This window comes from Arvicola amphibius, chromosome 10, assembly GCF_903992535.2.
Source record: "Arvicola amphibius chromosome 10, mArvAmp1.2, whole genome shotgun sequence".
In the NCBI taxonomy this organism is placed as follows: Eukaryota; Metazoa; Chordata; class Mammalia; order Rodentia; family Cricetidae; genus Arvicola; species Arvicola amphibius.
In genome coordinates, this window is record NC_052056.1 from 6,514,241 (window position 1) to 6,542,057 (window position 27,817).

At 44.2% G+C, this 27,817-nt stretch overlaps 1 protein-coding gene across 3 annotated transcripts in view; it reads right to left on the minus strand.

Annotated features, from left to right (window-relative positions):
- The window catches only part of Itsn1 (intersectin 1), a 179,817-nt gene that overhangs the window by 81,673 nt on the left and 70,327 nt on the right, over positions 1-27,817 (minus strand). For all 3 annotated transcript variants that reach the window (XM_038345999.1, XM_038345998.1, XM_038345997.1), the window contains exons 6-16: positions 26,590-26,769; positions 25,136-25,232; positions 22,388-22,488; positions 17,965-18,028; positions 15,130-15,267; positions 13,565-13,677; positions 11,845-12,107; positions 10,595-10,744; positions 10,193-10,333; positions 5,858-5,945; positions 5,408-5,547 (exon numbers count right to left, since the gene is read on the minus strand). In XM_038345999.1, coding sequence (XP_038201927.1) covers positions 5,408-5,547; positions 5,858-5,945; positions 10,193-10,333; positions 10,595-10,744; positions 11,845-12,107; positions 13,565-13,677; positions 15,130-15,267; positions 17,965-18,028; positions 22,388-22,488; positions 25,136-25,232; positions 26,590-26,769 — 1,475 coding nt within the window. The remainder of the gene's footprint in view (positions 1-5,407; positions 5,548-5,857; positions 5,946-10,192; positions 10,334-10,594; positions 10,745-11,844; positions 12,108-13,564; positions 13,678-15,129; positions 15,268-17,964; positions 18,029-22,387; positions 22,489-25,135; positions 25,233-26,589; positions 26,770-27,817) is intronic.

Here is a 27,817-nt window from a genome sequence, read left to right on the forward strand (position 1 = left end):
CCTCTTTCCATCACTGTTCCCCCCCCTGGCCCCCCCGCATGCATCTGTCCTGACTTCTCATTCTGTTCTGGGGTTCTTTCTCCAGCCCTTTTTCTTTTCTCCCCTTGCTGCTAACATTCTGCCTCTCACTGCCTTCACAGAGAATGAGCCTACCATGGAAGGCAGTGTCTGAAACCAAGAGCATAAAGCCGTACTTGAGCCAGCAGCCTTATTTACCACGCCTGGTACTCACTTCAGTATCCACTCAGTTCTTCGCTATCGTTATGGACAGAATCTCTGATGATCCTGCACTCAAAATAAGAAATCAGATTTCCTAAGTATATATGGACCATGATTCTTAGTTCTGAATCGTCCCTAAATACTCAGATTTCACTAAGAAATAAATAAAATACGGTCAACTTTTGTAATAATACACCAATCACAACCTGCCCATACATGATAGAAAAATATTCATAGAACTAATTGCCTTCTTTTACATTTTTATACTGGTAAATTCAATTATCTAAAATGTCTGTTATTAAGAGACTACAATACCTTGTCCTGCCCGTGCCTTAGCGTTCACACCTCCTCACACACAGCTTGCTGGGAGGGAAAAGCAAGTGTCCCCAGCCATTACTATTAGCAAGACATCTCAGGGCTCCCTGCTGACACCACCTCAGAGCCTGGGCACTCATCCGGAGGGCAGACTGAAGGCACAGAGCGGGAGAAGGTCATCACCCTGAGCCTGAGAAAGACTGTTTAAGTAGCGCGTGGAGACCTTTAGAAAGAAGTCTAAGTGGACAATGTGGCCAGGAGACCTGTAAGGCTCCTCCCACTCTGCTTCCTCCATTGCCACTGACTAGAAGTTCAAACGTTTAAATGTTAGGGTGTGCCCGGCAGCACTCAGCCACGAGACAGGACCAACAAGAACTCAACTTCTGAACAGGAAACACAAAGCCTAACCTCTCTGGGTGTTGGAGTCTCTGTATTTGGCACACAGTACAGTTTTATAAACTATAAGCCATGTTTATGCAACTACTCAACATTATGGTTAAAATATGGAATATAATTAGACTGTCGGTGCCAAGGAAAACTGTTTCAATAGCCACCAACATTACCAAAGACAAGGGGGGTAGAGAGCCTCTTCGCAGTGTTATCTGAAGCTTTTCAGAACCATAATTTTGTATTTGTAAGCACTGTAAGTTGAAGAGCCCCCAATAATTATATGCATGTCCCTATATGCCCTTTAGATACCACAAATTGTCTGAAAAAGTTGAAGCTTGATTTCCTGTAACATGAGAAATAGCAACAAAGTTACAGATTAAATAATTTAAAACTGGTATTTTAAGAGCATGAATTTGAGATGTTTGTTGTGTATCAGATACATTTTATTAGTAAAAATTTCTGGTAAATAAATTTGGACACTGAATGAAGATATTAAGTAGTAGTAACACAGCTGGGCATAGTGGCACATGCCTTTAATCCCAGAACTCCTGAGAAAGAGGCAGGATATAGTGAGTTCCAGAACAACCAGAGCTACACAAACAGAGCCTGTCTCAAAAAATAGAGAGGGGGAGAGGAAGGGAGTGGGGAAAGGAGGGAAAGAGGAAGAGGGAGGGAGGGAGGGAGGGAGGAAGGGAGGGAGGGAGGGAGGGAGGAAGGGAGGGAGGGAGGGAGGGAAGGAGAGGAAGAGAGAGGGGGGGGGGAGGGAGGGAGAGAGGAGGGGGCAGTAATTTATGGCAGCAATGCTGGCTACCAACTCTGCCCCTGGGTAGTAGGGTACTGCCTGGATGGTTCATCTGACCGTCCAGAGGCTGACTTAAAAAGTTCCCATCAAATCTTTTGAGTCTGAATTTTAGCCATGTTAATCAAGAATTACCAGCGTAGGATCCCCCAGGTGTCAGGGTGCTAAACTTCTGCCTCCCCCACTCACCTTTATAGACAAAAGCAAGGTCTATGGCTTGGTGGTAATGCAAAACTAAGGTCATTCTGGGACCTTGGTGGGATCAGTGGGTGAACCCCAGCGTTGCTCATGCTACCACTGGGCTCTCTGTCATCTCCACCTCTGGATAGTCTTTGGAATATATCAACACTATACTGATAAGGGATCTCTATAAATGCATGGGAAAGAGCCTTTTGTGAAAGCAGAGGAGGAGCCTGCATTTCCGAGAAGCAGACTAAGATGTAAAGATTGAGCATTTGAGGACTTGTGTTCAACCTGAAGTCACGAGCAGTGTTATCGCTTACCAGGCAGTCATCGGTTTTGCAGTGGGGATGAAGCCCATGGCCTCACGCATGCTATGCAAATGCTCGGTCTCTGAGCTACTGCTCTGCAGTTCTAACACGCCGGTCCCAATACGAAACACAGGCCTGCTGATCTGCCTGCAGCAAGACACTGCTCACTCTTTATTAAAGACTTGAAGCCTGCAGCAGCGGGCTTTAATCCCACGCCTTTAATCCCAGCACTCAGAAAGTGGAAGCAGGCGCATCTTTGTGAGACTGAGGTCAACCTGGTTAACAGAGTGAGTTCTAGGACAGCCAGGGCTACACAGAGAGACCCTGTCTTGAAAAAACTAAAAAAAAAAAAAAAAGAATTAAGAATTTCCACACTTTATCAGCTAGAGAGAATAGATATGTAATTCTTCCTAAAATAAATAAAGAAAATGGGAAAAACCCTCAGAGGAAGAATGAATTTGAAGTAGACATTCTAGACAAAGGGACAAATTAGATTATGTGATTATGTTATTTGCTTATAAAAAATAATAAACATCCTTAGTCTTACTTCTCTACCACAAAACTAGACAATTTATACCCGCACATGCGCAGTCTTACCCCGTACCACAAGTGCTACCAGGGTCTGATTATCCCCTTTGCAGCCTCTGAGTCCAACAAGGTGTGAGCACGCGTGGATGTAGAGCCTCACTTTTGAGACAAGTGCTTCACACGGCCTCAGGGTCCTAGGCAGCTCACTTTAAAGCTCTGTTAGGAGCCCAGCCGGCTAACGCCGTCATCCTGCCTGGGAATGCACAACCTTCAGGAACATTAACTAAATAGGCTAACGCCTAATTTACTGTCGGCTTTCTTTTGAGGAGGAGGGCTGAGAATACAGCAAGCTAGGTGTGTGGGATGACTGAGCACTGGTGGTGCTCCTCTCTGGGCAAGACAGAAGTAAATCTCGCCCCACTTACTCCAGTGGCTCGGAAGCACTGCTGTATGGAGAGGACTCAAACATCAGGGTCAGGTCGGGGCTCCTTTTGGTCTAATCCCTACCAGAAATGATGGTTGCTAATGAACACGTAGTCTCTCCTCAGGGATGGTGCTTTGTATATCTTCCAGGAGACCACAAAGAAACTAAATGCTAACTCAGCCCGGCCCCTCTGTTGTCTCAACAGAATGACAAGTCTTTTGGTTCTGCAACAACGTTTCTGTTTTGGTTTCTACAGGCTCCACAGGAATCTTAGAAGCAACAAACTGCACACAATAAAATACCTTCACCTGACCCTGCAAGAGGATGTTAGGCTACAAATAACACAGCCATGTTTGCAGTTGCCACATGAACTTTACAGTTAATAAAAAGCCAAATAAGAATTAAAACAGAAGAAAGCTTATAATTTTAAAATAAGCATATTTGGGAAAAAGCCAGTGTGTGGGGAAGCTAAAATTAGCCTTTGAGAACCTTTGATACCACCAGTATCGACAATTAAACACTAATTAGTCACAGAGCAATTCAGCCCTTTAAGGGTGTTGTTCTCTTTAGTAATCGCAACAGTGGTGACTGCCAATGGCATTTAATCCACAAATCTGAGCATTGGTTAAGTCTTTGCCTAGAGCTTCTTTCCTAACATCTGAAACTTGTCTTAGAAAAGTCATCAACATTCAGGCAAAAAGCTGTGCTCTTTCCGTGTTCGGGAGAAGCTGAGTAATATGCAGGGAGTTCTTGAAAACATTGTAAAAGTGTTTCAGTGTTAAATTATTTTTGCTTAAAACAGCGGTGAGTTACAATGGGAGCAAATGGGATCGTGTTTACTGTACTTGTGGACAGAGAATGCACAGATGCACCTCCAGTACTGATACGGCACACACATACTTTCATGTGCTCAAATATAGAACACAGGCAGTACACACACACACACACACGCGCGCGCTCAACATGAAAGTAATGTGAAAAAAAAACACTAAGTTGGCTAAATAGAACTCCCAAAGGGCAAGCACTTTCCTGGAATTGTACAATTGAGAAAGTTCATTACCCAATGCTGGAAGAACTGCACAAATATTTTAACTTGGATGTCTAGACAATCTGGCATGGACTCTCAATCGAGAGGGTAACAAAAAAAATCTCAAATATGCTTCCTAATTTAAAAATTCTCTTTTAGCAGGAAAGGAATTTTGCTTCTTAGTATCAGAAGCTAACTGGCTCATACATAGTAAAGTATGAGGAATTTTAACGTAGAAATATAAAGCAAGTTATTTTTTAGAAAATGTAACATCCAATTTTTGATAAGAACATAAAATCTACCTAAATCTAAAACAATATGTATTAATTACTATAAGAAGTGGGTTTTTCTATCCTGCTTTTTTAAAGATTTATTTATTATGTACACAGTGTTCAGCCTCCATGTGTGCCTGCACACCAGAAGAGGGCACCAGATCTCATTATATTATATTATCTTATATTATATTATATTATCTTATCTTATATTATATTATCTTATATTATATTATCTCATGGTAGATCATGGTTGTGATCTACCATGTGGTTGCTGGGAATTGAACTCAGGACCTCTGGAAGAGCAGCCAGTGCTCTTAACCTCTGAGCCATCTCTCCAGCCTCCTCTATCCTGCTTTGAACTCACAGAGAGTCACCTCCCTTAGACCCTGAGTTCTGGGATTAAAGGCGTATATTATCATACCCAGTGTAAGTCTACATTATTTAGACAATAAAACACCAGACTAGAGAGAGGCTTCTGTGGTGTTTCCCTGAGTTATTGTGCAGTGTGACAAAGCCACCGACAGCCATGCTAGACACAATGGCAATGACCCCACTAATAGTAAAGTTAAAATGCATTTAAAAATGAAAGGTGACCAAACAGGTCTATACTTAAGCATGATATTAAAGGAATGGCAGAAAAATCTCAATTTTAAATGAAAGCATCTGAACACATGAAAGAGAGCACATGGGGCCTTACTCTTGCACGTGGTGTGGTAATAACAGGCAAAAACAAAGAAATCGGTAAAACTATAATGTGGAGCAGGGCCAATCCCATAGCCCTAACTTATAAACGGCAAAGAAGGTGGGTACAGCTGAGGGTCACGGTGACATGCGCTGTACGGAAGGCCTGAACCACTGTACACAAACCAGGGCAACAAATCTGCCTGGGATTCAGCGTCACCTCATCGTCACGGGGTAGGGCACACACACAGGAGTCACCTTCAGCTGGTTGTTGAAGACATCGATCTCCTGTAGCTTTGACCTGGTCTCTCTCTCCACCTCGTCCAGCTGTTCTCGGAGCTGCTGCCGGGCCAGCTCTTTGGCTTCCAAGGCTCTTTTGAGGGTAAGAAGCGAATCTCCTATAGCAGAAGAGGGCAGGAGACAGAGCCTTAGCTAGCAGGGAGGAACATGCCGAACCTTCACATCACTGGAGGGAATTCCTGCTGACAAAGGGGCGGGGATGGAGGCTGAGGAACACTACTTAGGGATAAAAACAAACATATGGGCATGGCCTGCATGAAGCCCGAGGAAGGGGCGGTCATATTTAAAAGAAGACACCTTGTAGTGCTCGGGACGCTAAGGAAGGCGCAGCCCTGGCTCTGAGGCAGGCCTGGTCTACACAGAGAAACTGTCTCTAAAGGACAAATAGACAGAGAAGTTAACACCCACTATGCAAACTGTTCTGCTGAACTTGCTTTAATTGGTCATTGAGTATCTGTTTTTCTGGAATAAGTCTTCCAAGCGTTTGCTGAGATTCCTAGGAGAGAGAAAAAAAAACAGCAATGAGTGACTGAACCTCAGAGAAGCCAGCACCAGAGTCCTCATCCCAGACACTCCCCATCTCATCCCAGATATTGTAGGCATTGAACTGCCATTGTCACCGAGGAACTAACTAATGGGCAGATGCTTCTCCCTAGGATGAAGCAGGAAGTTACAGCTCCCTGGTTCTGTTATGAGGCTGCTGACACACTGGGTATGTATAAGACTTAGAGAATGGAATCCCAGGAGGTCTGAGCGACTCAAGCTCCCTGGGTGGCAGCGCTCCAGCACAGGTGCTGGGACTCAGCACACGGCACGGAAGTGGGCCACAGAGCTCAGGAAGACATTTGTCACAGCTAGGATTCTAGATGCCACCCATGTTTCCATCACACAGAAATTTTAAACATAAAAGTCCTGAACCAACCCTTTTCTTCTTTTTTAAACTGGAATAAGAAAAAAGCTAAAGCCACACTGTATAAAGAAGGCTATTTGGAGTTCTGACGGGTAACGTGCCAAGCACAGTATTTGTTTAAGTTCAGCTGAAATGATCTTGTAGTCACTTTAGTGAACTGGCAGCCTTGCTGATTTACTTGGCATTTATTTCTACCTTAGGGAGAAAAATGACTCTTGTTGTGAGAAACAAATGCCTAAGGAAGAATTTCCTGCAGAGGCTTCGAACCAGACTCTTTGGAACCCACCTGCAGACACACACACACCAGTGTCTGCAGGATGAGTGCTGGGCCTGCACGGTAGGAGGTTAACTCAATAGACAGGATTCAGAAGGCTCCCAGGCTATGGGCAACCCACTGCAAGACTTTCACAAAACAAAACACACAGCAATCTTTGTCCCAAGAAGCAAACCCCACATAGCTGTTCCTTTACTTTCTCTGCCTCAGGCGAGGCCTCTTACCAACCCACCCTCCAAAGTTCCTTTCTTGACCCAAGATGAAGAAGCATCAAGAACCCTGCTCCAACCACTGGGATTGTCTCACCCATGCAAACAACATTTTAAAATTCGTAACTCAGGCTGAACATGACTCGGGGGTAAGATGGTCCAGTGCTGTTTTTGCAGAGGACCCAAGTTTGATCCCCAGCTGTCTTTATTAGGGTTTCTATTGCTGTTAAAGGACACCATGACCACGACAACTCTTATAAAGCAAAGACATTTAATTGGGGTGGCTTACAGTTCAATTATGGCAGGAAACCTGGCAGCACACAGGCAGACATGATGCTGGAGTAGGGGTTAAGAGGCAGAAGGAAGACTGTGAGCCAATTTATGGCTAACTGGAGTGTTTGAAACCTCAAAGCCCGCCTCCACTGTGACACACTTCCTCCAACAAGGCCACACCCTCTAATTGTGCCACTTCCTGTGGGCCAAGCCCTTATACATGAGTCTTTGGGGTCATTCCTATTCAAACCACCACACCAGCACTCAGCTCCTAACTGCCTATAACTCCAGCTCTAGGAAGTTTTTCTTTCTCTCACTCTTTCTTATTTATTTATTTGTTTACTTGATTATTTATTATTTATTTATTGAGGCAAGGTTTTTCCTGTGTAGCCTGGCTGTGATGGAACTAGCTCTGTAGACCAGGCTGGCCTTGAACTCAGAGATTCACCTGCCTCTGCCTCCTGACTGCTGGGATTAAAGGCGTGCGCCACCGCCGTCTGGCTGAACTGCAAATCTTAAAGACCTGTACTGAAGACTGAAGACACTCCTGAAATATGTATTGACACAGAAGACTGAGGCCATGTGATCCGATATTGTTAAGAAGACAAATCTTTTCAGATTAATCTATAAATGTGATGAAATTCAAAAAGTCTAGGATTTAAAAAAAAAAACAACAAAAACCTAACAAGCTATTCCTACAGTTTATTTGGAAATGTAAAGAACTAAGAACAGACATAAGAAAAAAAGAGAACCGACAGTGGCACCTTTCATCCCAGCACGCGGGAGGCGGAGGCAGAGGTGGGCGGATCTCTGTGAGTTCAAGGCCAGCCTGGTCTACAGAGCGAGTTCTAGGACAGGCTCCAAAGCTACAGAGAAACCCTGTCTCAAAAAAAGGGGGGTGGGTGGGAAGGATAACAACAGGGAATTCATACTACTTACAGCCATAATTATCAACAGGTTGGGAAAGGACAGGCAGAGAAATCCAAAATAGACCTCTACAAGAATATTCAATTACCTCTCAACAGCTACCAAGGAACGTCAAAGGGAGAGTTCAATAAATGATGCTAAGTATCTATATTTATGGACAACAGATCAATCTTAACCTGTATGTAATAATCAACTTGAAATGGATTTGGATCCAACCACAAGGAAGTTCTCAAAGAAAGCACAGACTTATCTCACTGGTGATGGGGGGAGTCAATGATTTCTTAGAACCAAAGGAAAATTTAGCAGACTGAGCCTTATCAAATGTAAAACATCTGCCCTTTAGAAAAAAACACAAAAATAATAAGCAAGCGGGGCGCGTAGGAAAGAAAGGAGAGACTCCAGTGACTGCCACAGGCATGAAGCATGTGGGAACAAAGCTGGCCTAGTCCACAGAGACTTTCAGACCAGCCATGGACACACGGCACTAACCTGTCTCAAAAACCAAACAAAAGAAGTAAGCGAAGGCTGCGGGTAGAATGGTTGAAAATATATACTACAAAACAAGTTATCTGACAAATAGTTTGCTGGTCAAAAACAACACAAGGAGCTCATAGTTCTTCAAGCCAATAAAAATAGATGAAAGATTTGTTCAAGTGCTTCAGCAACATGCTGACCAGAAAGTAAGCGTGCAAACACCACTAACGGCCGCTCATGAAATTCATGAGGAACAGCAATTCACACTGAAAAGTTTACCCAGGAGCAAAACATTCATCTACATAAGACTTGCAATGAAATTCTCACTGCAGTTTTTCTCCAAAAAAAAAAAAAAAAATCCAAGCTAGGGTCAGCATGACGACTTGGGGGGTAGATGTTCCAAGCCTGACAACCTGAACCCACATGGTAGACATCTACATGCACCGTGCTCCCTCCATGTGCGCGCACACACACACAAAAATGTAGTAAAAAAAAAATTTAAGCTCTACAACTGAATAAATGGTGGAATGCTACCTAGAGACTAAAGAGGGAACCTACTCATTCACTCACGGTGACTAAATCCCCTAGCCAACATGCTGAGAGAAAAGGCCTTACAGACGCGTTTCAAAGGACAGACAACCTACAGATAACATCAGCATTCAGTGATGCCCTTATATTTTTGATAGCAAGGCAAGTGGCAACATCACACATCTGGACGGCAGATGGAGGCAGAAATGTGAACAGCATCCCATCGAATCCCCCCTAGTCATCTACATGGTCATTTCACACAACTACCAAAACGCTTGATCCCAGTAATCACCACAGTAAAACCAACATCCCACGGATGGACAACAGTCCTCTGGGACCTGCCTCCCACCTTCTCTACCCAGCAGCCCAGGTGCTGTCACTCTGAAACTGCCCCCTCCCCCAGCCTGGGGTGACCTCAGGACAGACACTGCTCTTCCCTGCCTTGAGTTCTGAGCTCCTCATCACATTCAGGTCTTCGCTCAAATGCTATCCTCACAGAAGCGCCTGTCGGGAAGACCCGAGTTAAGCTGAAAATTTTCCTAGTACCTAGGTTCCTCCTCTCCCGTTCCCACTCAGCCAGGCTGAGCTTTCCTGATCCGAAACCTTCTGTGCAAACTCTACACCCTGAAATGCTTTTTGAAGATTGGCAAGAAGCCTCAAGTGGAAAATTCAACACCTGGACTGAGAGGTACAATGTAGATGCGCTAAAAAATATCACAAAAATTATTTTCAGGTTCTGCATATAAGGCATATATATGCACCATAAAGTTCATATCTAAATAGACTGGGCTCCCTTCCCTAAGATACTCAGTATACACATGCAAATATTCTAAAGTCAAAAAAAGAAAACCTAGAATCTTAAGCAGCTCCAGCCCTGGCCGCTGTGGGAGAGAGAAACTCAATCTTTACATCTTTACTATGTGGTTAGTGACCTCCACCCTACAGAGTACACCATCTCCGCTGCTCACTGCTGCAGACTCTGGGCCCACACATGTTCAGCAAGAGTTGTTAGTTTACTGGGAAGCCACCCCTCAGGCAAAGACCCAACCTATCTATCTCCTCCTGGCCCCCCCTGATGCCCAATGAATGCTGGGCGGTGAACATTTACTGAATAAGCAAATGAATTAAAATCCAGGCACGGAACTCACCTGTAATTGCTGCTGTAAGTGGGTGATTTCGGCAATTCTCAGCTCTCTCGACTTGTTTGTGCTCTCGATTTCCTGCCTTTGGGTTGTTAGCCGACATCTGATATCCTGAAGTTTTCCTTCTAGTTGATGCTTTTTGTCATTCTTCAACAAATGAAAGACAGCAGGAGTGAGGGCAATGGCTAATGTCCCCTGCGATGGGTTGATGATCCCTGAGCTGGGCTAATGTCCCCTGCGCTGGGCTGATGTCTCCTGCGCTGGGCTGATGCCCCCTGCGCTGGGCTGATGCCCCTGTGCTGGGCTGATGTCCCCTGCACTGGGCTGATGCCCCCTGCGCTGGGCTGATGTCTCCTGGGCTGGGCTGAGGTCCCCTGAGCTGGGCTGAGCCTAAGGATGAGCACTCACCAGAGCTTCTAACTCGAACTCCAGAGTCTTCCTCCTCGCCTTCAGGACAACAATGCCCTCCTGCTCTTTGTTCCTCTGATTCAGGAGTTCTTGTCTCCGGTTCCGCTCCCATTCAAGTTGTCGCTGACGTTCAAGTTCCCGTTTTGCGGCCTGTGGTTACAGCTTATTAGTTTCTTAATCCTAACACTACGCGATGTTTCTTACCAAGAACGTCTAGGAAGCCCCTCCTTCTAAAGGTGAAAATCACACTGTCAGAGTTCACGTAGCACAGGTCTGACTATGAGAGTCTCACGACAGAGGCGGAAGGCAACAGAGCCTTCCACGCTGGAGCCCTTTCTTCTTGCCTCCCAGAAAGCTGATGGACTACGTCAATGTGTCGTCTTTGTTTACAGACTCAAGGAAGAAGGGTATTTTTCTTATCTAGCAAAATCAAACTAAAATCCTCAAGGGCAAAAACAAACTTGATTTTCTCCTATTAAAAGAGAAGTTACTACATATAAGTTGTGGTTCTTGTCCAGATGTTCCTGAGGTGTCTGCATGGACTTCACTGGTTAACCATCCCTAATGTGAAAATCCCAAATCTAACTTTCTGAGTGGACTTTTTAAGCCTAAAAGCTGTAGTTTCAAAGTGTCAACTAGTCTACACTGACTGCTCGGCAGGGCTCTTGTGCTTAGTGTTACGGCCTCTCACTTAGCAAGCTCTCGACTACACGGCAATGCCCTGAGGACACACACACTGAGGGTCATTCTGTTTCTCCAGGAACTATAGATGTCAACATCTGCTTAGCACTGCTGTGTTCAATCCCCAGCACCACATAAACACAAAACCCTGTTAGCATGTGTACATATGTGCTTGAACATAAAGCTGCTAATGACAACATACCTTTTCTAAAGCAATAACTAGAAGATGAAACCAAAACCTATTTTTAATAAGGAAAGACTTTTCTTTACATTGCATTCACTTGGAAGAAGAGCAGCATTGCTTTTGCAGCAATATACTCAAACAAGAAGAACAGAGAAGAAGCCGATTCCCCTATCCGGGTCTAGCACCAAATTCACCACTTCTACAGAAAGGTAAATAAAGACAGCATGTACATAGCCATTCCCAGGCACTGGGAGGTGACTGGCTGGGCCATGGAGTGTTCTGGGATAGACGGTAGCGACTGGACAACTCTAGATACACTGCAACTCACAAGAAGAGAACAGTGCGCCTGAACGTGACCCCAGACGCAGGGAGCTCCTCTGCCCACCTCTCGCCTCTCGATTTCTTTCCTTCTTTCCTCCTCTCTCTGCCGCTCCAGTTCCCGCTGCTTCTCCAGCTGCTTCTCCAGCTCCAGCTGTCTTTTGCGCTCCTGTTCCTGGCGCTCCCGTTCTTTCCTCTCTTGCTCGGCGCGCTCCAGCTGAGCCAAACGCTCCTGCTCTTTGCGCTGCTGCTCCAGGAGGGCTTGCCTGCGCTTCTCCAGCTCCAGATTGCCACGTTCAAAATTCTCCCGCTTCTTATCCTCAAATGTTACTTTAAAACAAAGGAGACATCAATAATGAAAAGAATCGTCACTTTCAAAGAAAACCTCAGAAGCATCCTTTCAGTTCCAACCCAAACCCAGAACTGCCCAAGGTCCTTATGATGATATCCTAAATGGGGGCGGGGGGAGAGTGCAAAGCCAAAATACTCTGCCAAGGTCCTTTCCTATTTTAAGGCCATAAACAAATGTTTACTGCCAACAGAAAGAAACAACTCCAAATCTAAGAATTCTTGTATTTATTTGAGGATGACACTTCATTTCCACGGAATGTGAACCGGTCTCCACACAAGCAGTGACGACTCATGCTATGGAGGTGTGTTCCACTGCTGTTCTCCATCCTGGCCAGCCACAGCCTGGCCTGAGCACGCACACATGCTCTCCACTTGCTTTGGTCACTGGAGTGACACATACCTGAAATCTCAGAACACACAGGACTCAGGAAGGAAGACTGCTGTGAGATCCAGGCCAGCGTGGGCCACATACAAAGATGCTTGTGTCTCACAAGCCCTCACCCTAAAACTAATATAGTATTCCTGAGAGTATAATCATAACAATATTTAAATTTTTCACTGTACTTAACACACAGCCTAGCTCCTAGATCATTTACAACAAGTATTTTAGCATTACACATAATTGAAAAGCAGTTTAATCAGCTGGAAGAGTGAGTGCCTCAGTCAATCAATTAACTAGGGAGCACTGAAAATACAGCCAAGTGACACTAGCAAAGTGGTTATGACAAAGAGACTTATTAATAATTTCAACTGCTTCTTAGTATCATTATCATCTCATTAATAATTCAGAGCCATCTCATTTCAGACTAACTTAATAGCATAATAGATTTGCCATTGAAAATGAGGGTTACTTAAAATCAGTTCACATTAATATTAATATACTTTCCTTCTGTTTCCAAGTCCCCAGTTCTCCTAGACCAGCAAAATAAAATACCAATAGAAGACTCAATTTTCTATTGTGGCATTGTTGATACCAAGAAATTCTCTTAACACCAAAGTTAAGTGCTATGGATTTCATGGGTGACATTTATAGAAGTTTTTGTCTTTTTTCTTTTCTTTCTTTTTTTGTTTTTTGTTTTTCCAGACAGGGTTTCTGTATGTAGCACTAGCTGTCCTGAAAGTTTCTCTGTAGCCCAGGCTGGCCTCAAATTCACAGAGATCCACCTGCCTCTGCCTCCGAGTACTTGGATTAAAGGCGTGTGCACCACCACTGCCCGGCTATTTTTACAGAAGTTTTATTTCATGTCAGGAACAGGTTTCTGTTAGACAATGGGATGAGGTGCATTAGCAGAGTACACAACAATCTCATTGCTCAGCAGTGGTTCCAAAGGTGTCTGTCTCCTGCCTATGGGCAGCTGAAGAAACAGCTAAGTGCCAGAAACTAAGTTCATCACCATTTCTGTAGTGCATCAGCCAATCAGCTATGGGCTGCTCACCAGGTAGCTTCTTCTCTAACTGCTGCTCATCCTCTGAAGCCGGCTCCTCGGGCAACCTCTGATCCACAGATGAAGAGCTTATGACGGACATCCCACTGCCGGAGCGAACCCTTCTGCAGGAAGAAAGGAAGGACAGGAAGGGCTGACCAGAGCATACCCTGGAGCAGGTGTCAGTCAAAGTGAGAAAAAGCAGAGATTTGGTTTTCTCTAACTTATAAAGGTTTTTAAGTGGGTATTTAAATGCCATCAGATTCCAAGTGCCAAACCTGCTCACAATGTCGCTCATCGTTAGAGACGTAGTTCAGTGGTGGCGTGGGCCTGGATGTACAAGATCCTGGGGTTGATCCTAGCACTCTCCAAACCATCGTGGTCCCCAGAACCAATGAAACATTTAGAATTGCCACGACTTAGAACAACCCATGAGGGCTGAATTTGTAACCATGCACTAAGTAAGTGTTGGTGGCTATCACCATTACCCTTGGGAGTACTTCTCAGCTTCCCCAAGGAAGGCAACAGTGCAGCTAACCGGGACTAACACTTTTCCCTTTAGAAACTCTACTTTAGTAACCTACACACAAAATATACTTATGATTCTGAAAACATTTCGACTCATTTATTAATAAATGTCATATTAAACCCTCAACCTTTGTCTTTTAAAACAACCTCTCAGCCAGGTGGTGGCGGCGCAAGCCTTTAATGCCAGCACTCAGAAGGCAGAGGCAGGTGGATCTCTGAGAGTTCAAGGCCAGCCTGGTCTCCAGAGCGAATTCTAGGGTAGCCAAGGCTATAGAGTGAGATCCTGACTAAAAAACCAAAACGAATCTCTCTTCTTTTTAATGCTTTTTTTTAAACATCATCTTGAGATGTTTCTCTCATGGGTTCCTAAAGCTGAGGGGTTTGGATGCCTGCTGCTTTCTCCCTGTGTAGCTCCCTATCTTGCTCCCAGTACGACACAGAAGCAGATAGTGATGGCTCTGTGGCGCTTCATATTAGAGAGACTGTGCCCAAGTCTCTCCTGAGATCTGAGGACTCTGAATATAAGTGTAGACTTTATTTATCTTTTGTTCAGTAAATGGAGCATTCTGGGATGCTGTGTTCACACATGACAGGGGCAAGTGGGGATGACAACCCCAGCAGGCTCCTCCTGACTGCCTCTCGTGGGCACTCCTGACATCTCTACTGAGTATGTTTCAGCCAGGATAATTTTTAAAAATTATCTTCCTGATTATAATTTCTACAGTGCCAACATTTTGTTCCCTCTTGAATGTGCGTGATTGGCAGGTGTGACCTCTCATTTCTGACATGCCTCCCAGTTTGTTCTCTTTCACCGTGTGAGTATAATTTCTGGGGAGTTTCAGTGATAGACGGGCACAAAAACGGATAGCCCTGGACTTTTACTTGATGCTTTTACTAGATGGAATGTGTAAGTGCTTAGGAGAATGGATCAGGACCAGAGCCAGCACTGACCTAAAGGCTCTTTCAGACAGTTCATCTTCAAGCCAGGAAAGGGAAACAGTCAAGTTTGGAATCCATGCAAATTCCTTCAAGAATCAAATGTTACTTACCTAAAGGAAGGAGGAATGTATTCTGGAGGCAGAACAGGTGGCAAGGGTTGGCCAGACATGGCAACATCAATTAGGTGCATAGCCAGGATAAATTCTTCTGCTGTGAGTTTTCCGTCTTGATCAATGTCAGAAAGATTCCTAATTCAAAAAATTCACGCAATCCAGTTCAGGAAAATGCATGCTTCTTACTGTTCACCAATGATCTGCAAATCCTACTCCTTGACTCTAATCCTACGCCAACAGTCCATACAGCTGGAACTGTCTTCAGCATCCAACAAATGCTAACTATGCCTATGACGATCCTCTTTAGTCCTTGAAGGCATTTAAAATACATTATACTCAAGTTCTTGTAATGTTAAAATGCTATGTGCTAGACAAAGGACTGACAAAGGGTAACGCAGCAAATTATTTTCAGGTTTGAAAGCTACACAAGCCCTGTTTACTCGTGATGAGAACCCACTGACAATATGTAAACAAATGGGCATGTCCATATTTACAATAAAACCACCTACAGAGATGGGTGCAGGTCATACTCCGGCACTGGCCATTCACTCATTTATGGATTGATCTTCGTGTCTCCAGTCCCCCTCTAGAACTGGGGCATTTCTCTCTCCTCATTCTAGCACTTCAATTACCATCAGGCCTGTGATGAACTTGCTCAAACAGCTAATCACAGTAAAGAGCGGATTCTTCCAGACAACAGAAGGAGATGAGAGCACACATTAGTTCACAAGGTCAACAGCACAAGTGCCACGCGAGTGTGCCTTCGCTAGTGACAACCTCTTGCTGAAATGTCACGTTTGCTGGCTACGATGGCTAAGGTGTAATCTCCCCAGGTAACAGTGTCCCCTGCAGAGGGCAATCATGCACATCTCTGACACAACGCTCAGTGACGGAGCTGTCACCGTGGTATGGGAAGCCGGGACCACCCGAGTGCCCACATTTCCTGTAGCTCACCTCTTCTCCCTGCCCCGCCCACGGGTCTGTCCCCTGTCCTACTTCTCCCCCCCTCTGGATGATGTACATCCTTTAACTGGAGCAGAGAGCCACAAACCCACCCGTCACCTCCTTTATATGCTGCACTCTCTGCTACTCCAGGGTAAACTGAACTAAAAGGTGTTAAAACTCATCCCCCACCCCATAACTGGCTAAATAAGGGCCACAAAAATGAAAGCATCTTTTTAGTGCAAAGAAGGAAAATTCAGCATTCTAAGAGAGGCCTCCAATGTCCTAGCGTGTAAGTCATCAATGAAAAGCATGAGGGGTAGGAGAGCAGCCAAAGAAATGTCAATCAAGCTCCACAGATGTTACATCTTAGATCTGTTTCAGAGGGTCCTGGGGTGCCAGTTGTACACAGACTTCAAGGCTGAACGTGCTATAGGTGGAAACAACTTCCTAGTCGGTCTATTCTGAGTAGAAGGCAGACTCGACTCAACAGCACAGGGAGGAAGAGAGGGGAGCATTAGTGCACTAGAGCTTCACCCCTGGTTCGACCAGCCATATCAAGACCTGGCAATACTTGCCACATAAGAAGTGGACACCAGGTCTAGTTCCAGGTAGCAACACGCAACTCAAAGAGGCAAGCTGCAGGGAGGGGGGAGGGGGGCTAGAGGGAAGGAGGGAGGGGGGAGGATGGAAGGAAAGGAAAGAAAAAAAGAACAGCTGGGCAACACTCACCAAGAGCTATTAAAAGTCATTATGCACTAACAGGAACATTTTGTAGCTCTCAAAGAAAGGACACAGTGACATCTCTAATGCAGTCTTACCCCAAAGAGCAAACATCAAAGTAGAACCAGGTAAGGTTTATACCCAAGAGTGAGTGGTCTCTCAAGAGGCACATGCTAACATTTGGAGACATCCGGGCTGTCAGAACTGAGGCCAGAGATGTTACAATGCACGGGGAAGCCCCAACTGAAGAAATGCTGCCCCCAAAAGCCACAGTGCTAAAACTGAAGAGCCTTGTTCTAGATGTAATTATCATTTCACAGGAAATACAGAAATAAATTAAGTACCACCAGAGGAACACAGCAAAGTCAAGCCATTAGGGAACTATTCAATAAACTACCTCTTTGTTTTGGGGAGACTTGGGGAGCAAATAGAGAACAAGTAAGGGTAATGTAGAGATTAGAGGTTTTTTGTTTTTTTAAATATATATATATATATATATATATATAATAAAATTAATGAGCTGGAGAGATGGCTCAATGGTTAAGAAAAGCTTGCAGCTCTTGCAGAGGACCCAGGTTTGGTTCCCAGCACCACAGAGTGGGGCTCCCAACCATCTCTAACTCTGCCTTCCAAAGGCACCAGGCACGCACATGGTATAGAGACATATGTGTAGGCAAAACACACAAATACATAAAATAAAATAATCTTTAAAAGAAATTTAAATTGATCAATGAAATATTACATAGATTTGTTTCACTCCATTGCATAAATAAAACTATACAAAGCATTAGCTGATGGAAGGCATTTGAGGATTAGCTCATTAATTTGATATAAATGACTACTTGGTTAGGCAAACTATTGGCATTGTGGCTAAAGTTAAAGAAATAAATTTAAATATTTAAGGGACGTCAGTGAGAGACTTGGCTTAAAGTCATGGGGGAAAAGAAACCTGGCCTCGGGTTAGGAGTTGTTAGGCTGTCTTGAGTTCTTAGGGCTCACTGTGCTAATATCCCTGTCCTTGTAGTAAGAACAGCGATTTTCACAGCTTACTAAAAACTACACATATTCCATCCTCTCTAAATAAGGATGTGAACCAGAATCCCGAGGAAAAAACCACCCTAAGTAAGTTTCTACTTAATACAAACCAAGGAACTTGTACTTCCTTACCATATTGAAGCCAGCTGAGCCTGGGGTAAACTTGATTGCATAAGAATAGTTCTTGCCTGGGGACCTAACCAGAAACCAGAGAAAAGACATAAGGATGAATCATTAAACATTCCCTGCACACAGAGGCCAGAGGCTGCACACGGGTTCTATGCAGTCTCGTGCAATCACCACTGCACCCAGTGTGTGCTCTTATCCACGAGCTTGTAGAAGGAATTAAGCTCCAGCAAAAGGGAAGAAACAGAAAAACACAGGATGACCAGTGAGGAGTGAGGAGTAAAAGACTGGAGCTTCAAATTTAGCCTGCCCTGTTAGCCAGATCATCCTTCCTTTTGCATTGGGATTTTATTTATAAACGGAGACATAATAACTATAAACTGACCATCTTCTGCCACAGCTACCACCTGCTGGTCGCACCATGATCATCATTACATAAATTAAGGGAAAAGACTTAGAGGAAGATGAGGCCCTTCTAATCCCATCACTACATACACCTTACCACACACACACACGCGAAGGATGTGAGTGATTAAAGGTCCCACAAAAGTTACTAGAATCTCAACTTTTCTTTCAAAATCAGTTTTCTGTTGTTCATATAATGATAAATATCTTCATTTCTGGCACAAAATAGCTTTAGTTATGAGATAAAAACCAGCAACTGCAGATTTCAAGCAGTGGCAGGGGGAGGAAATATGTAGTCCCAGGAATACCCATGGACCAAGAAACTGCGAAGATCCCTTACCCATGCATAAACTTCAGATTCCATTATTTAGTTTCCGAAAGTCTCCTACTGTGAAACACAGAAGCGGTGTGTTCTTGCACGGCCAGGAGCAGAGACCATGAGTTCTAGCACAATGACTTCCCAAAACGAAGGGAAAAGTACGAACAGGCAAGCGGCTACAGGCTCTGTTACTGGCTTGGTATATCCTCTGCTGAGGGGAAGCAGCTCCTCATTCAGGGACTTGCTCATTTCCAGGGACTCATGAGTACATTCATGACCCACTGGAAAGAGCCCTAACAATGAGCTTAGCACCCATGATGTACCCAGCAGGTGACAGTTACCATTTCTTTTTTTTTTTTTTTTTTGGTTTTTCGAGACAGGGTTTCTCTGCAGCTTTTTTTTTAGAGCCTGTCCTGGAACTAGCTCTTGTAGACCAGGCTGGCCTCGAACTCACAGAGATCCGCCTGCCTCTGCCTCCCGAGTGCTGGGATTAAAGGCGTGCGCCACCACCGCCCGGCGACAGTTACCATTTCTATTACTGCTAATGTTTTAGCTTTTATTTACATATAACATATTGGCAAAAAGGTATACATTAGTGCACACATGTAAACACATACAATGCATACATTTTCTTAGAATTCATTGTCTTTTTACTTACTGGGGGGAGAGGTTCAAGACAGGGTCTCTCTGTGTAACCCTGGCTGCCCTGGAACTCATTCTGTAGTTCAGGCTGGCCTTACTCACAGACACCTGCCTGCCTCTACCTCTGCCTCCAAGGCCGCAGCCCTACAATGGAGTGCAGTCCCTTTCTCTTTGAAAAGCATGGTATAACATACATATCAAATCACATGAGAAGAAAGGGGCATGTGTTAGCTGGCTGCATCACCAGGATACTCACAGGTAAGTAAGGTCCATTCTAGATGGACCAGCTAGTGTCCCAGCACACTCTTTATGTAGCCAGACTTGAGGGCACACTTTAGAATTTGAAACCAGATTTAGAAAATCAGAATTTGATGACATATTTAATGACTGCACAAGGGTCTTGCTTGAAGATGAAATTTATCCCTGAGAGGCTTGCCGTGAACCTGAGGCAGAGTGCGGCTGGGAATGGCACTAAGCGCGCACATCTGCTGCAGGCTGCGGCATGGGTCAGTTCGGCTGCAGGCTACGTACAGCTCTGGGGAGGGCAAAAGTGGTGACACAGGGAGAGAAGATGATGGCACAGGCGTCATTTGTAGTGAGTCTTTTTCTGTCCCACCAGCCAGCTCCCAAGTAACAACATGGAGACTTATCATTAATTATGAAAGCTTGGCCTATAGCCTTGGCTTGTTCCTAACAGGTTCTGATAAGTTAACCCATTTGTACTAATCTACATTCTGCCATGTGGCATTACCCCTCTTCCACCTTGCACCTCCTGTTTCCTCTCTGCATCTCCTGGTGTCTCTGCCTTTCTTTTTCCCAGAGTCCTCTTTGTCCCTGGAAGTCCCACCTAACCTCTTCCTGCCTGGCTATTGGCCATTCAGCTCTTTATTAAACCAATCACAGTGACGCATCTTCACACAGTGTACAAACATCCCACAGCACAAGCATGACTAGCTTCTCTATGTCACAGAAAAGCACATCACTGCAACCTTTGTGCTTTAACTGGCATGTATAATCAAGGCCATCACAACTGCGAGGCTGACAGCTACTGAACTAGCTAAGAAGCTGTAGGTGAGCAGAGTATGAAACGGCTGCTTTCCTGGGCCTCGGTGCTGGGCTCTCTTGATGTACCTTTTTCTTTCTGCTGAACAGACAGCTGCTTTGGGGATTCCGAGTGCTCAGAACTATCTCCACAATTCTCATCAAGAGGCTGACCTTTTCATGGCTAGCCTGGTCTACAGAGCAAATTCCAGGACAGACAGGGACACACACAGAGAAACCCTGCCTCTAAAAACCAAAACCAGTAACAACAAAAGAGGATGACCTTCCGGTTCTCCAGCTCGCCATCACTCCACTTCCACTAATTGTTTAATTTAACCTAGAAACACCCTAGAGAGCCCTCAGAAATACACACAGGGAACATTTACTGCCATTTTTAAGCATATTACATTACTCTTCATTTCTTATTTTGATGACTGCACAATGGTCTGGCTCATAGATTAAAATTTACACCTTAAATGCTTGCTGAGCAAACTAGAATACTCCAAATCTTACTTTTTGCCCCATATATTAAAGGTTCTAAATTCAAGTTTCTAAGTCATTTCATCGAGATATAAGTACTATATTTATCAATCATAAAAAATTTTCCAACATGAAAGAATTCCTAACCAATTCACAATGAAACACTATTAATTAGCTTACAACAAATACCAACAATTTCTAAAGAAATTCTGAGTGTGTATGGAGTGCTGTATCAAACACACCCACTCAAAATGATACTATGGAATATTTCTTCAGTGTCTGCTAGTGTGGGTCTTTTGGCTCTTTTGTTTGTTTGGTTTTGCTTTGCTTTGTTTTTTGAAGCAAAAATATCTCCTGCCTCTGCCTCCCGAGTACTAGGATTAAAGGTGTGTGTTACCACTGCCTGGAAAGTGTGGTTTTTAAAAATGCTACCAAAAACACTGAGAGCTGCTGCTTTGGAAAAAGTGTGGTATGTGGAATGACAAGCGTTTACTTTTTGCCCCTTGAGGTGAATGATGTGACTGCTGAGGTCTACCATGGAGACAGGGTTCAAGACCAGAGCAGAATGAAGGCCTTCTCCAGTCTTCCCTTTACACAGAGCCCAATTCCTCATCTGGAAGTAAAGTATAACCATAAGCAATAGCAAAGCAACGTGTGAAGAACCAGAACTTTAAAGTGTTCTGCGTTACGATCGAGCCGAGAACTCACACAGGACGAGCTGCATCCCCCCCACACTAGCTGGCCGTCTGTGTAAAGAAGCTGTGTGTGGTAAGGACAGTAATGTCTCACTCATACCAAGAGCTGAACGACACCTTTCTGACTGCCCTCGTGCCAAAGCCTACCACAGCCGTGTCTTAACAAGACGCCAGAGGGCAGGTGTGCCTCGTGTGCCTACAAGCTGCTCGAGTTCTCGGTAAGGGTTTGCCCAGCCAACTCACGCTCGTCCCTTCCACACTGGCCTTCTAAAGACTGCTTTCTCTGTAACATCCTAATTGGTGGCTGTTAGTTCTTAAAGACGTCACAATAAAGGCTTGGGGTGGTACCTGAAATGCTTCTCTACACTTCTGATCTGGATAACAGAATCAACACGCTTCAGAAAAACCACCGAGATCCTAGAAATTAATCCCTCCCCTTCCATGAGCACAAGCCGATCGTGACGGCTCAGAGTCCCTTCATCCCATAGCGCTGCCCTGCGTCCAGCCTCTGCCTGACCTGAACAGGCAGCTAGAAAGGTGCTTGCGCCTCAGAAGCTGAGCGGCTTTGCTCACAGCACTCATGTCCCCCTTCTCTAATGAGTGCCTTTCAACGTGCAAGCGGGCTCCTGGTCTGTGATGCATTTTACCACCAGGCGAGAGGGTGAAGACCAGAGGCGGAGGAGAACAGGGTAAGCATGGACAGAGGTATCGGGAGTTGAAAACACAAGGTAACAAAGACAATGGAAACCCTACTCAGAAATAAGGAAAGAGAGGAGACATCTGGAAAGGGCTTTCCATATTCACAGCAGTGACTGCATTGTGACAACGGATGTAGGTTTGTAAATACCTGTTAAGTGTCCACTCATAGTTTTGTCATGGCTGTTGAACAACTGCCTGTATTTCAGTCTCGAGGATTGAGGCACGGCCCATTCTGCTGCTGGAGGGGCACTGTGGGAAGGGGAAGGAGAGAGTAACACAGCGTGAGGAGCGGCTTGCTGAGGCTCAAGGACTTGTCTAAGCACCGCAGGTTAGCAGTGCTCCCTCGCGGTGCCGCTGGGGTCAACTGTAGCGGCAAAGGCCCCAGCACTCGGCCACACTCAGCACTTCCACAAAAGTTACAGATGTCTGTCAAAAGAGGGGAATTGTGGCTGGAGCAATGGCTCAGCGGAAGAGTGCCTGCTTCCAGAGGTTCTGGGTTCAGTTCCCAGTATCCATGTCATGGAGCTCACAATGCTTGTGACCCAGCTCAGGGGCTCCAACACCCCCTTCTGGCTTCTGACACACATGGCATACACACACACTTAGAAAGAAATCTTTAAAGAACTAAACTAACTGGCTTTTTTAAATATGAAGAAAAACAGATCAAGTGACTATTTCATATTCTACATACAATTTAATAATCTAAACATTCCTGTAATATATGAAAATATACCAGGAACTGAGATATTATATACTGTCCAGATTTTCCAAAGGATTCAGGAATTCCTTCTTTAGTTAAAAAGCAATGCTGGCAACTGCCTTTTAAAAAAGAAAACTACAAAATATCTATCTTTCTACAACAAACATGGACTCATTTCTTTTTTGTTCTTACATTCATTTATTTATTTGAGGTGTGTGTATACATTTATGTGAGAGAGAGAGCGCACACATGCCATGGCGTGTGCAGGAGTTGAACCCAGGTCCTCAGTTTTGGAGGCAAGCACTTTTACCCACTGAGCCATCTTACAGTTCCTAGGCCCACTTCTTAATGAAGGAAATTATTTCCTGCTGGGAGGCTTAAATTCCTAGCAAATGGGAAACCTCCCAGAGAGGAAATAGGATATGTCCAGGGTCCTGGCAAATCAGTGGAGCAGTCATGGACAAAGCTCCACTTTCTTGACTGTAACCCAACACTGGTGTCTCCTTGCCAACGTGCTAGCATGCTGGCCTGAGAAGCCCTGCTAACAGTGAGTCTGGGTAAGATGCTCCTGGCAATATCTTCTGCAGATGCGCGGCCCACACAAGCACCACACAGACACAGTCTGTAAGACCCAGGGTCTGAGTGAGATCACTGAACTACAATGGAGACAGAAAGGGTGGCATTGCGTGTGCAGGGCAGGTGACAAGTAAGGCTCCACATGCAATCTCCTTCCCTTCCTACAGAGATTCACACACACCAAACCAAGATTTTAACCACACACTGAAGATTTAGCTTTTATTTACTAACAAGTGTGGTGTTCATAGACTAACGTACTAGCAAAGGTCTCAAGAGTCAACTACAAACACTTGAGAAGTGACAAATCCGCCTTCTTGAATCCCTCTAAGTCTCTTAATGGAAACACTTACCGCCGGGGGTTCTGCTGTGAGTACGTCTGCAGCACGTCTCTCATTCCGTGTACCAGTTTGCTGACTCCAGCCCCTGCCTATTTAGTAAAGGTAACTATCTTGCTCCTGCACCACAAAGATAAAGGTGCTGCACAGACGCCCGCCCAGATTATACCTATCAGCTTCCTGCTACATTCCTGAGAGTTTAAGCAAACTAACAATTTAAGAAGCATGTTACGTAAAAGGTAGCTCCATCACAAAAAGTTACAACTTCACTGAAAACCAACCATCAAAAAGCACTCATATTTGCTGACCATCAGTAAGAGGCATCCAAATGTTATAAAGCAATTTTAAGGCAGAATTTAAAATCATGTAAGAAAAGTTAAAAACACAAACGTCAGTCTGAGATAGAGAGGAAATTTAATATGAATATGAGGTTAAATCTCAGCCATAGGAAGAAAAGAGGTGGTAAAGAAACAGATACAAGATAATATGAAACTATGGTTGGCCACATGGAAGCAATGAAACTGTGCACTCCCTCAAATCAGCCACATATGTAACTGTCATGAACACTAGTATGAATTACTCATTTTATTAAAATTGGTGTTTACTACTGCTCTACTACTAAGCCAGATAGATTATGACAGTATTAAAAGCAAGCTCAACTTTAGTTCAAATTTCATAAAAAATTAATAAACTTTTAAATAATTAATACAAAATCATTAATTGGCTCTTCTAGCTCCCCAGAGTCTGCTTTAGTCCATCCAATTCTATTTCTGTTCTGGTGCTGGGGGTGAACACTGTTCCTTGGATGTGCTAGGTAAGCTCTCTCTCTACCACGGAGCAGCACATCCAACCTGTACTACTGCATTTTTGTTGAAAAAACAGTTCGGAAAATGGCATGTTCTTGATTATTCATCTCAGTAGCAAACAAATTATAAATTCTAATAGCATTATGCAAAAATTTAAAAGACATTATTAGCATTCTAATTAAACAAGGTAGAGACACTCAGTGGTTTAAAGCCCTTGCTGCTCTGGTAGAGGATGCAGATTTCCAGCACCCATGATGGTCACAGCCCTATGCAACTTCAGTTCCAGAGAATCCAATACTCTCTACTAACCTCTGTGGGCACCAGGCATGTGGTGCACATACATACATACATGTATACACATGCAGGAAAAACATCAGACCCATAAAGTAAATATTTAAAAAATAAGATGAACAAAATTCGTTTAAAGGGAATTAAATAGTGCCTTAACTAACTTTTCCATTAAAAACAAGCACTCTTACCTGGCTACATCGAATGACTGTGCCTTCTGTAGTTTCGTGTTTAACTGAGACCCTGGACCAGATCTGCTGAAGGAAGAACTCTTTGGCAATGTGGCTGCTGTAAATATTATAAATAAAATACTGAGTATTTTAAGTCTATAAAATAAGAAATTTCTCTTATTTAAAACATCTAAAGCAATGGCAATCCTCCTTCTCCAGCGAGGAGCCACACAGCCTCTACTCCATCTTATGCCGAGACACACTCGTCCTAGAGCCCCGACTGAGCTGCGATGCTGACATCCACAGAACTGTGCTCTCTACTGAACATTCAGTATCACATTTTGTAGGTGCTGTTCCAAGTCACTGAAGTAACAACTTAAATATATGTATAAGATGGCACTTTCTTACCATCCAGGGAGTTAAATTATTAGTTCCAGATGTAGCAGCCAAGAAGTCCCAGGCTGCCTAGTCTTGCTCAGAGAACTGTGGGAGGGGCAGATTTGTGTGTGATTCCCATTTGATCTGATGAGACCCTAACAAGCTCCCCCCCCCAGTCTTGCCTAGTGTCTTGGAACACTTGCCAGAGCACACAAGCAAACAAGACAGAGCGTGTGGATTCACGTTCCCACTGCAGCAGGTATCACCGCAGCAGCCACCACGCAAAGGCTGCACAGGACTAAGCTGACAGGCTCAGTAGATGCCACTCTCATCTTCCTAAGTGCAGGTCACCTCAGGTGCAGCAACAGTGACACAGATAAAAAGTCAAAACGTATGCTGCTGACACTACTGAATTTCCTCAGATATCCCCAAACAGCTTTCTATAGGATTCCCAAATTGCTATAAATTCATTACGATTTGTTAGGCCAAGGCTATCTATATCGACACTTCGTGCTTTCTTTTAATTATAGGAAAAGACTTTGAATAATGCCTCAAAATGAAATTAAACCAAGAACAAAAATAACTACATCCTTTCCTTCAGTTAAGTGTTCAATACTGTGAGCTTAATATACTTGGCCATTTAATTGACTTTCTTCCCCATTCTGCCCTGTCCATTCTGCTTGTTCAAAACTCACACTGCTCACTTTTTCTCACCATGGAATTCTAGTCAAAGGACAGGCTGTGTATTAGCTGCTCACAGCAGTTAAAGGAAAGAAGTAACCAATACATGAAAACACAAAATGTTCAGACACTGCTCAGACTCTATTGTCCATGAAAGGAAATTATGTGCTTGGCTTTCACTGTTGGGCTCCCCTTTGTCTACAGAAGTACCCAAGTTCTGCAATGACTTTCCCTTCTTCTACTCTTAGCATGTGCCAATGTCATATACTGGGAGGAATGAGAATCAAATAGAAGAATTACAATCCCTTTCTCTGTAACGAAATATCATTTAGCTATAACTAGAGAGTAACAAGATATCTAACAAGAAAGAAAAGCAAAATATAAGTGGTGGCAACAGGTCTACTGGAGGCACCTACCGGGATGAGCAAATGCAGGCAGAGGCTGGATGACGGGAGGCGTCCCGTTGGCCAGGGGAGGCACTGCTGCTGGAGGAACAGAAGATACTAAGGGTGGAGACATTCCAACAACGGGGATGGAGCCCATTGGCACTGGAGCAACAGCTGTAAGTGGCGGCATGCTACCAATTCCTCCTATACCTAGAAGAAAAAAGCCCACGCGAAACTCAGTCAGTCACGTGCTAACGCTCGGCAACATTTAGCCTGCTACTACCAGGGGAAGGAATCCTGGTCGCAGATGCAATATATCCCTACACAGAACAGTTCCAGGGCTGAGAGGACAGCTTGCGGTACAGTGCTTGCTTGGCTAACACACACACCCTCAGGTTAAACTGCTGGAGAACACAAACATTTATGTCAAGAACCACAGGGCCCTTGGATTCTCTTGCTTGTGTGGCCCAGTCTCGACAGTTCCTCTATGACCCACAACTTTTTTGGGGAACAACACTGAATGGACGATATGCTCAGCTTGTGGACGGTTTATCAGGACGAGGATCGGTAAGAAAAGTGTTAGGGCAGAGGTGTAGCTCAGCTGGTAGAGCCATTTTCTAGTATACAGGAGGTCTGGGGTTCCCCCAGCCTTGTACTCCCAGAACTCCAGAGACCTGGAACCTCTGGTACAGGAGGGTTGTGAATTCAAGGTCACCCTCAGCTACGCAGAGTTTGAGGCTAGCCTGGATTACAGATTGTGTTTAAAACAACAACAAACAGCAATGGCAGTAGATTTAAGGGCAACAAATACTACAGACTTCGGGTCTGATTCACTTTTGTGTGATGTTTTTATTTATTTGCAAGTTCTTATAAAATAATAAAATTTGCCAAAAATTTAGAAAGAACAAAATAAAGGTACCAAAAATAAAGGGGACTAAAAAAAAAAAAAAAAATCAGCCATTTTACCTACATCTCCAATATATACTGTTCACCTAAAAGTAACCAGTTAATGAGAAGTACCTCCTTATAAGTATGTTCTGACCAATAAAAGAGGACTATTGGAACTAAAATGCATGCTCTTATCTGTTTGTCTCTACTTTAACAGCTCCATGACTTTCCTAAGGTCGGCCAGGAGTGGTGGCTCATGCCTGTAATCCCAGCACGTGGCAGAGGCAAGAAGATCGGGGTTCAAGCCCAGCCTGAGCACACGCGACACTGCCCGAAAAATACATTAACTAAGTCTATATCACTAAACTCG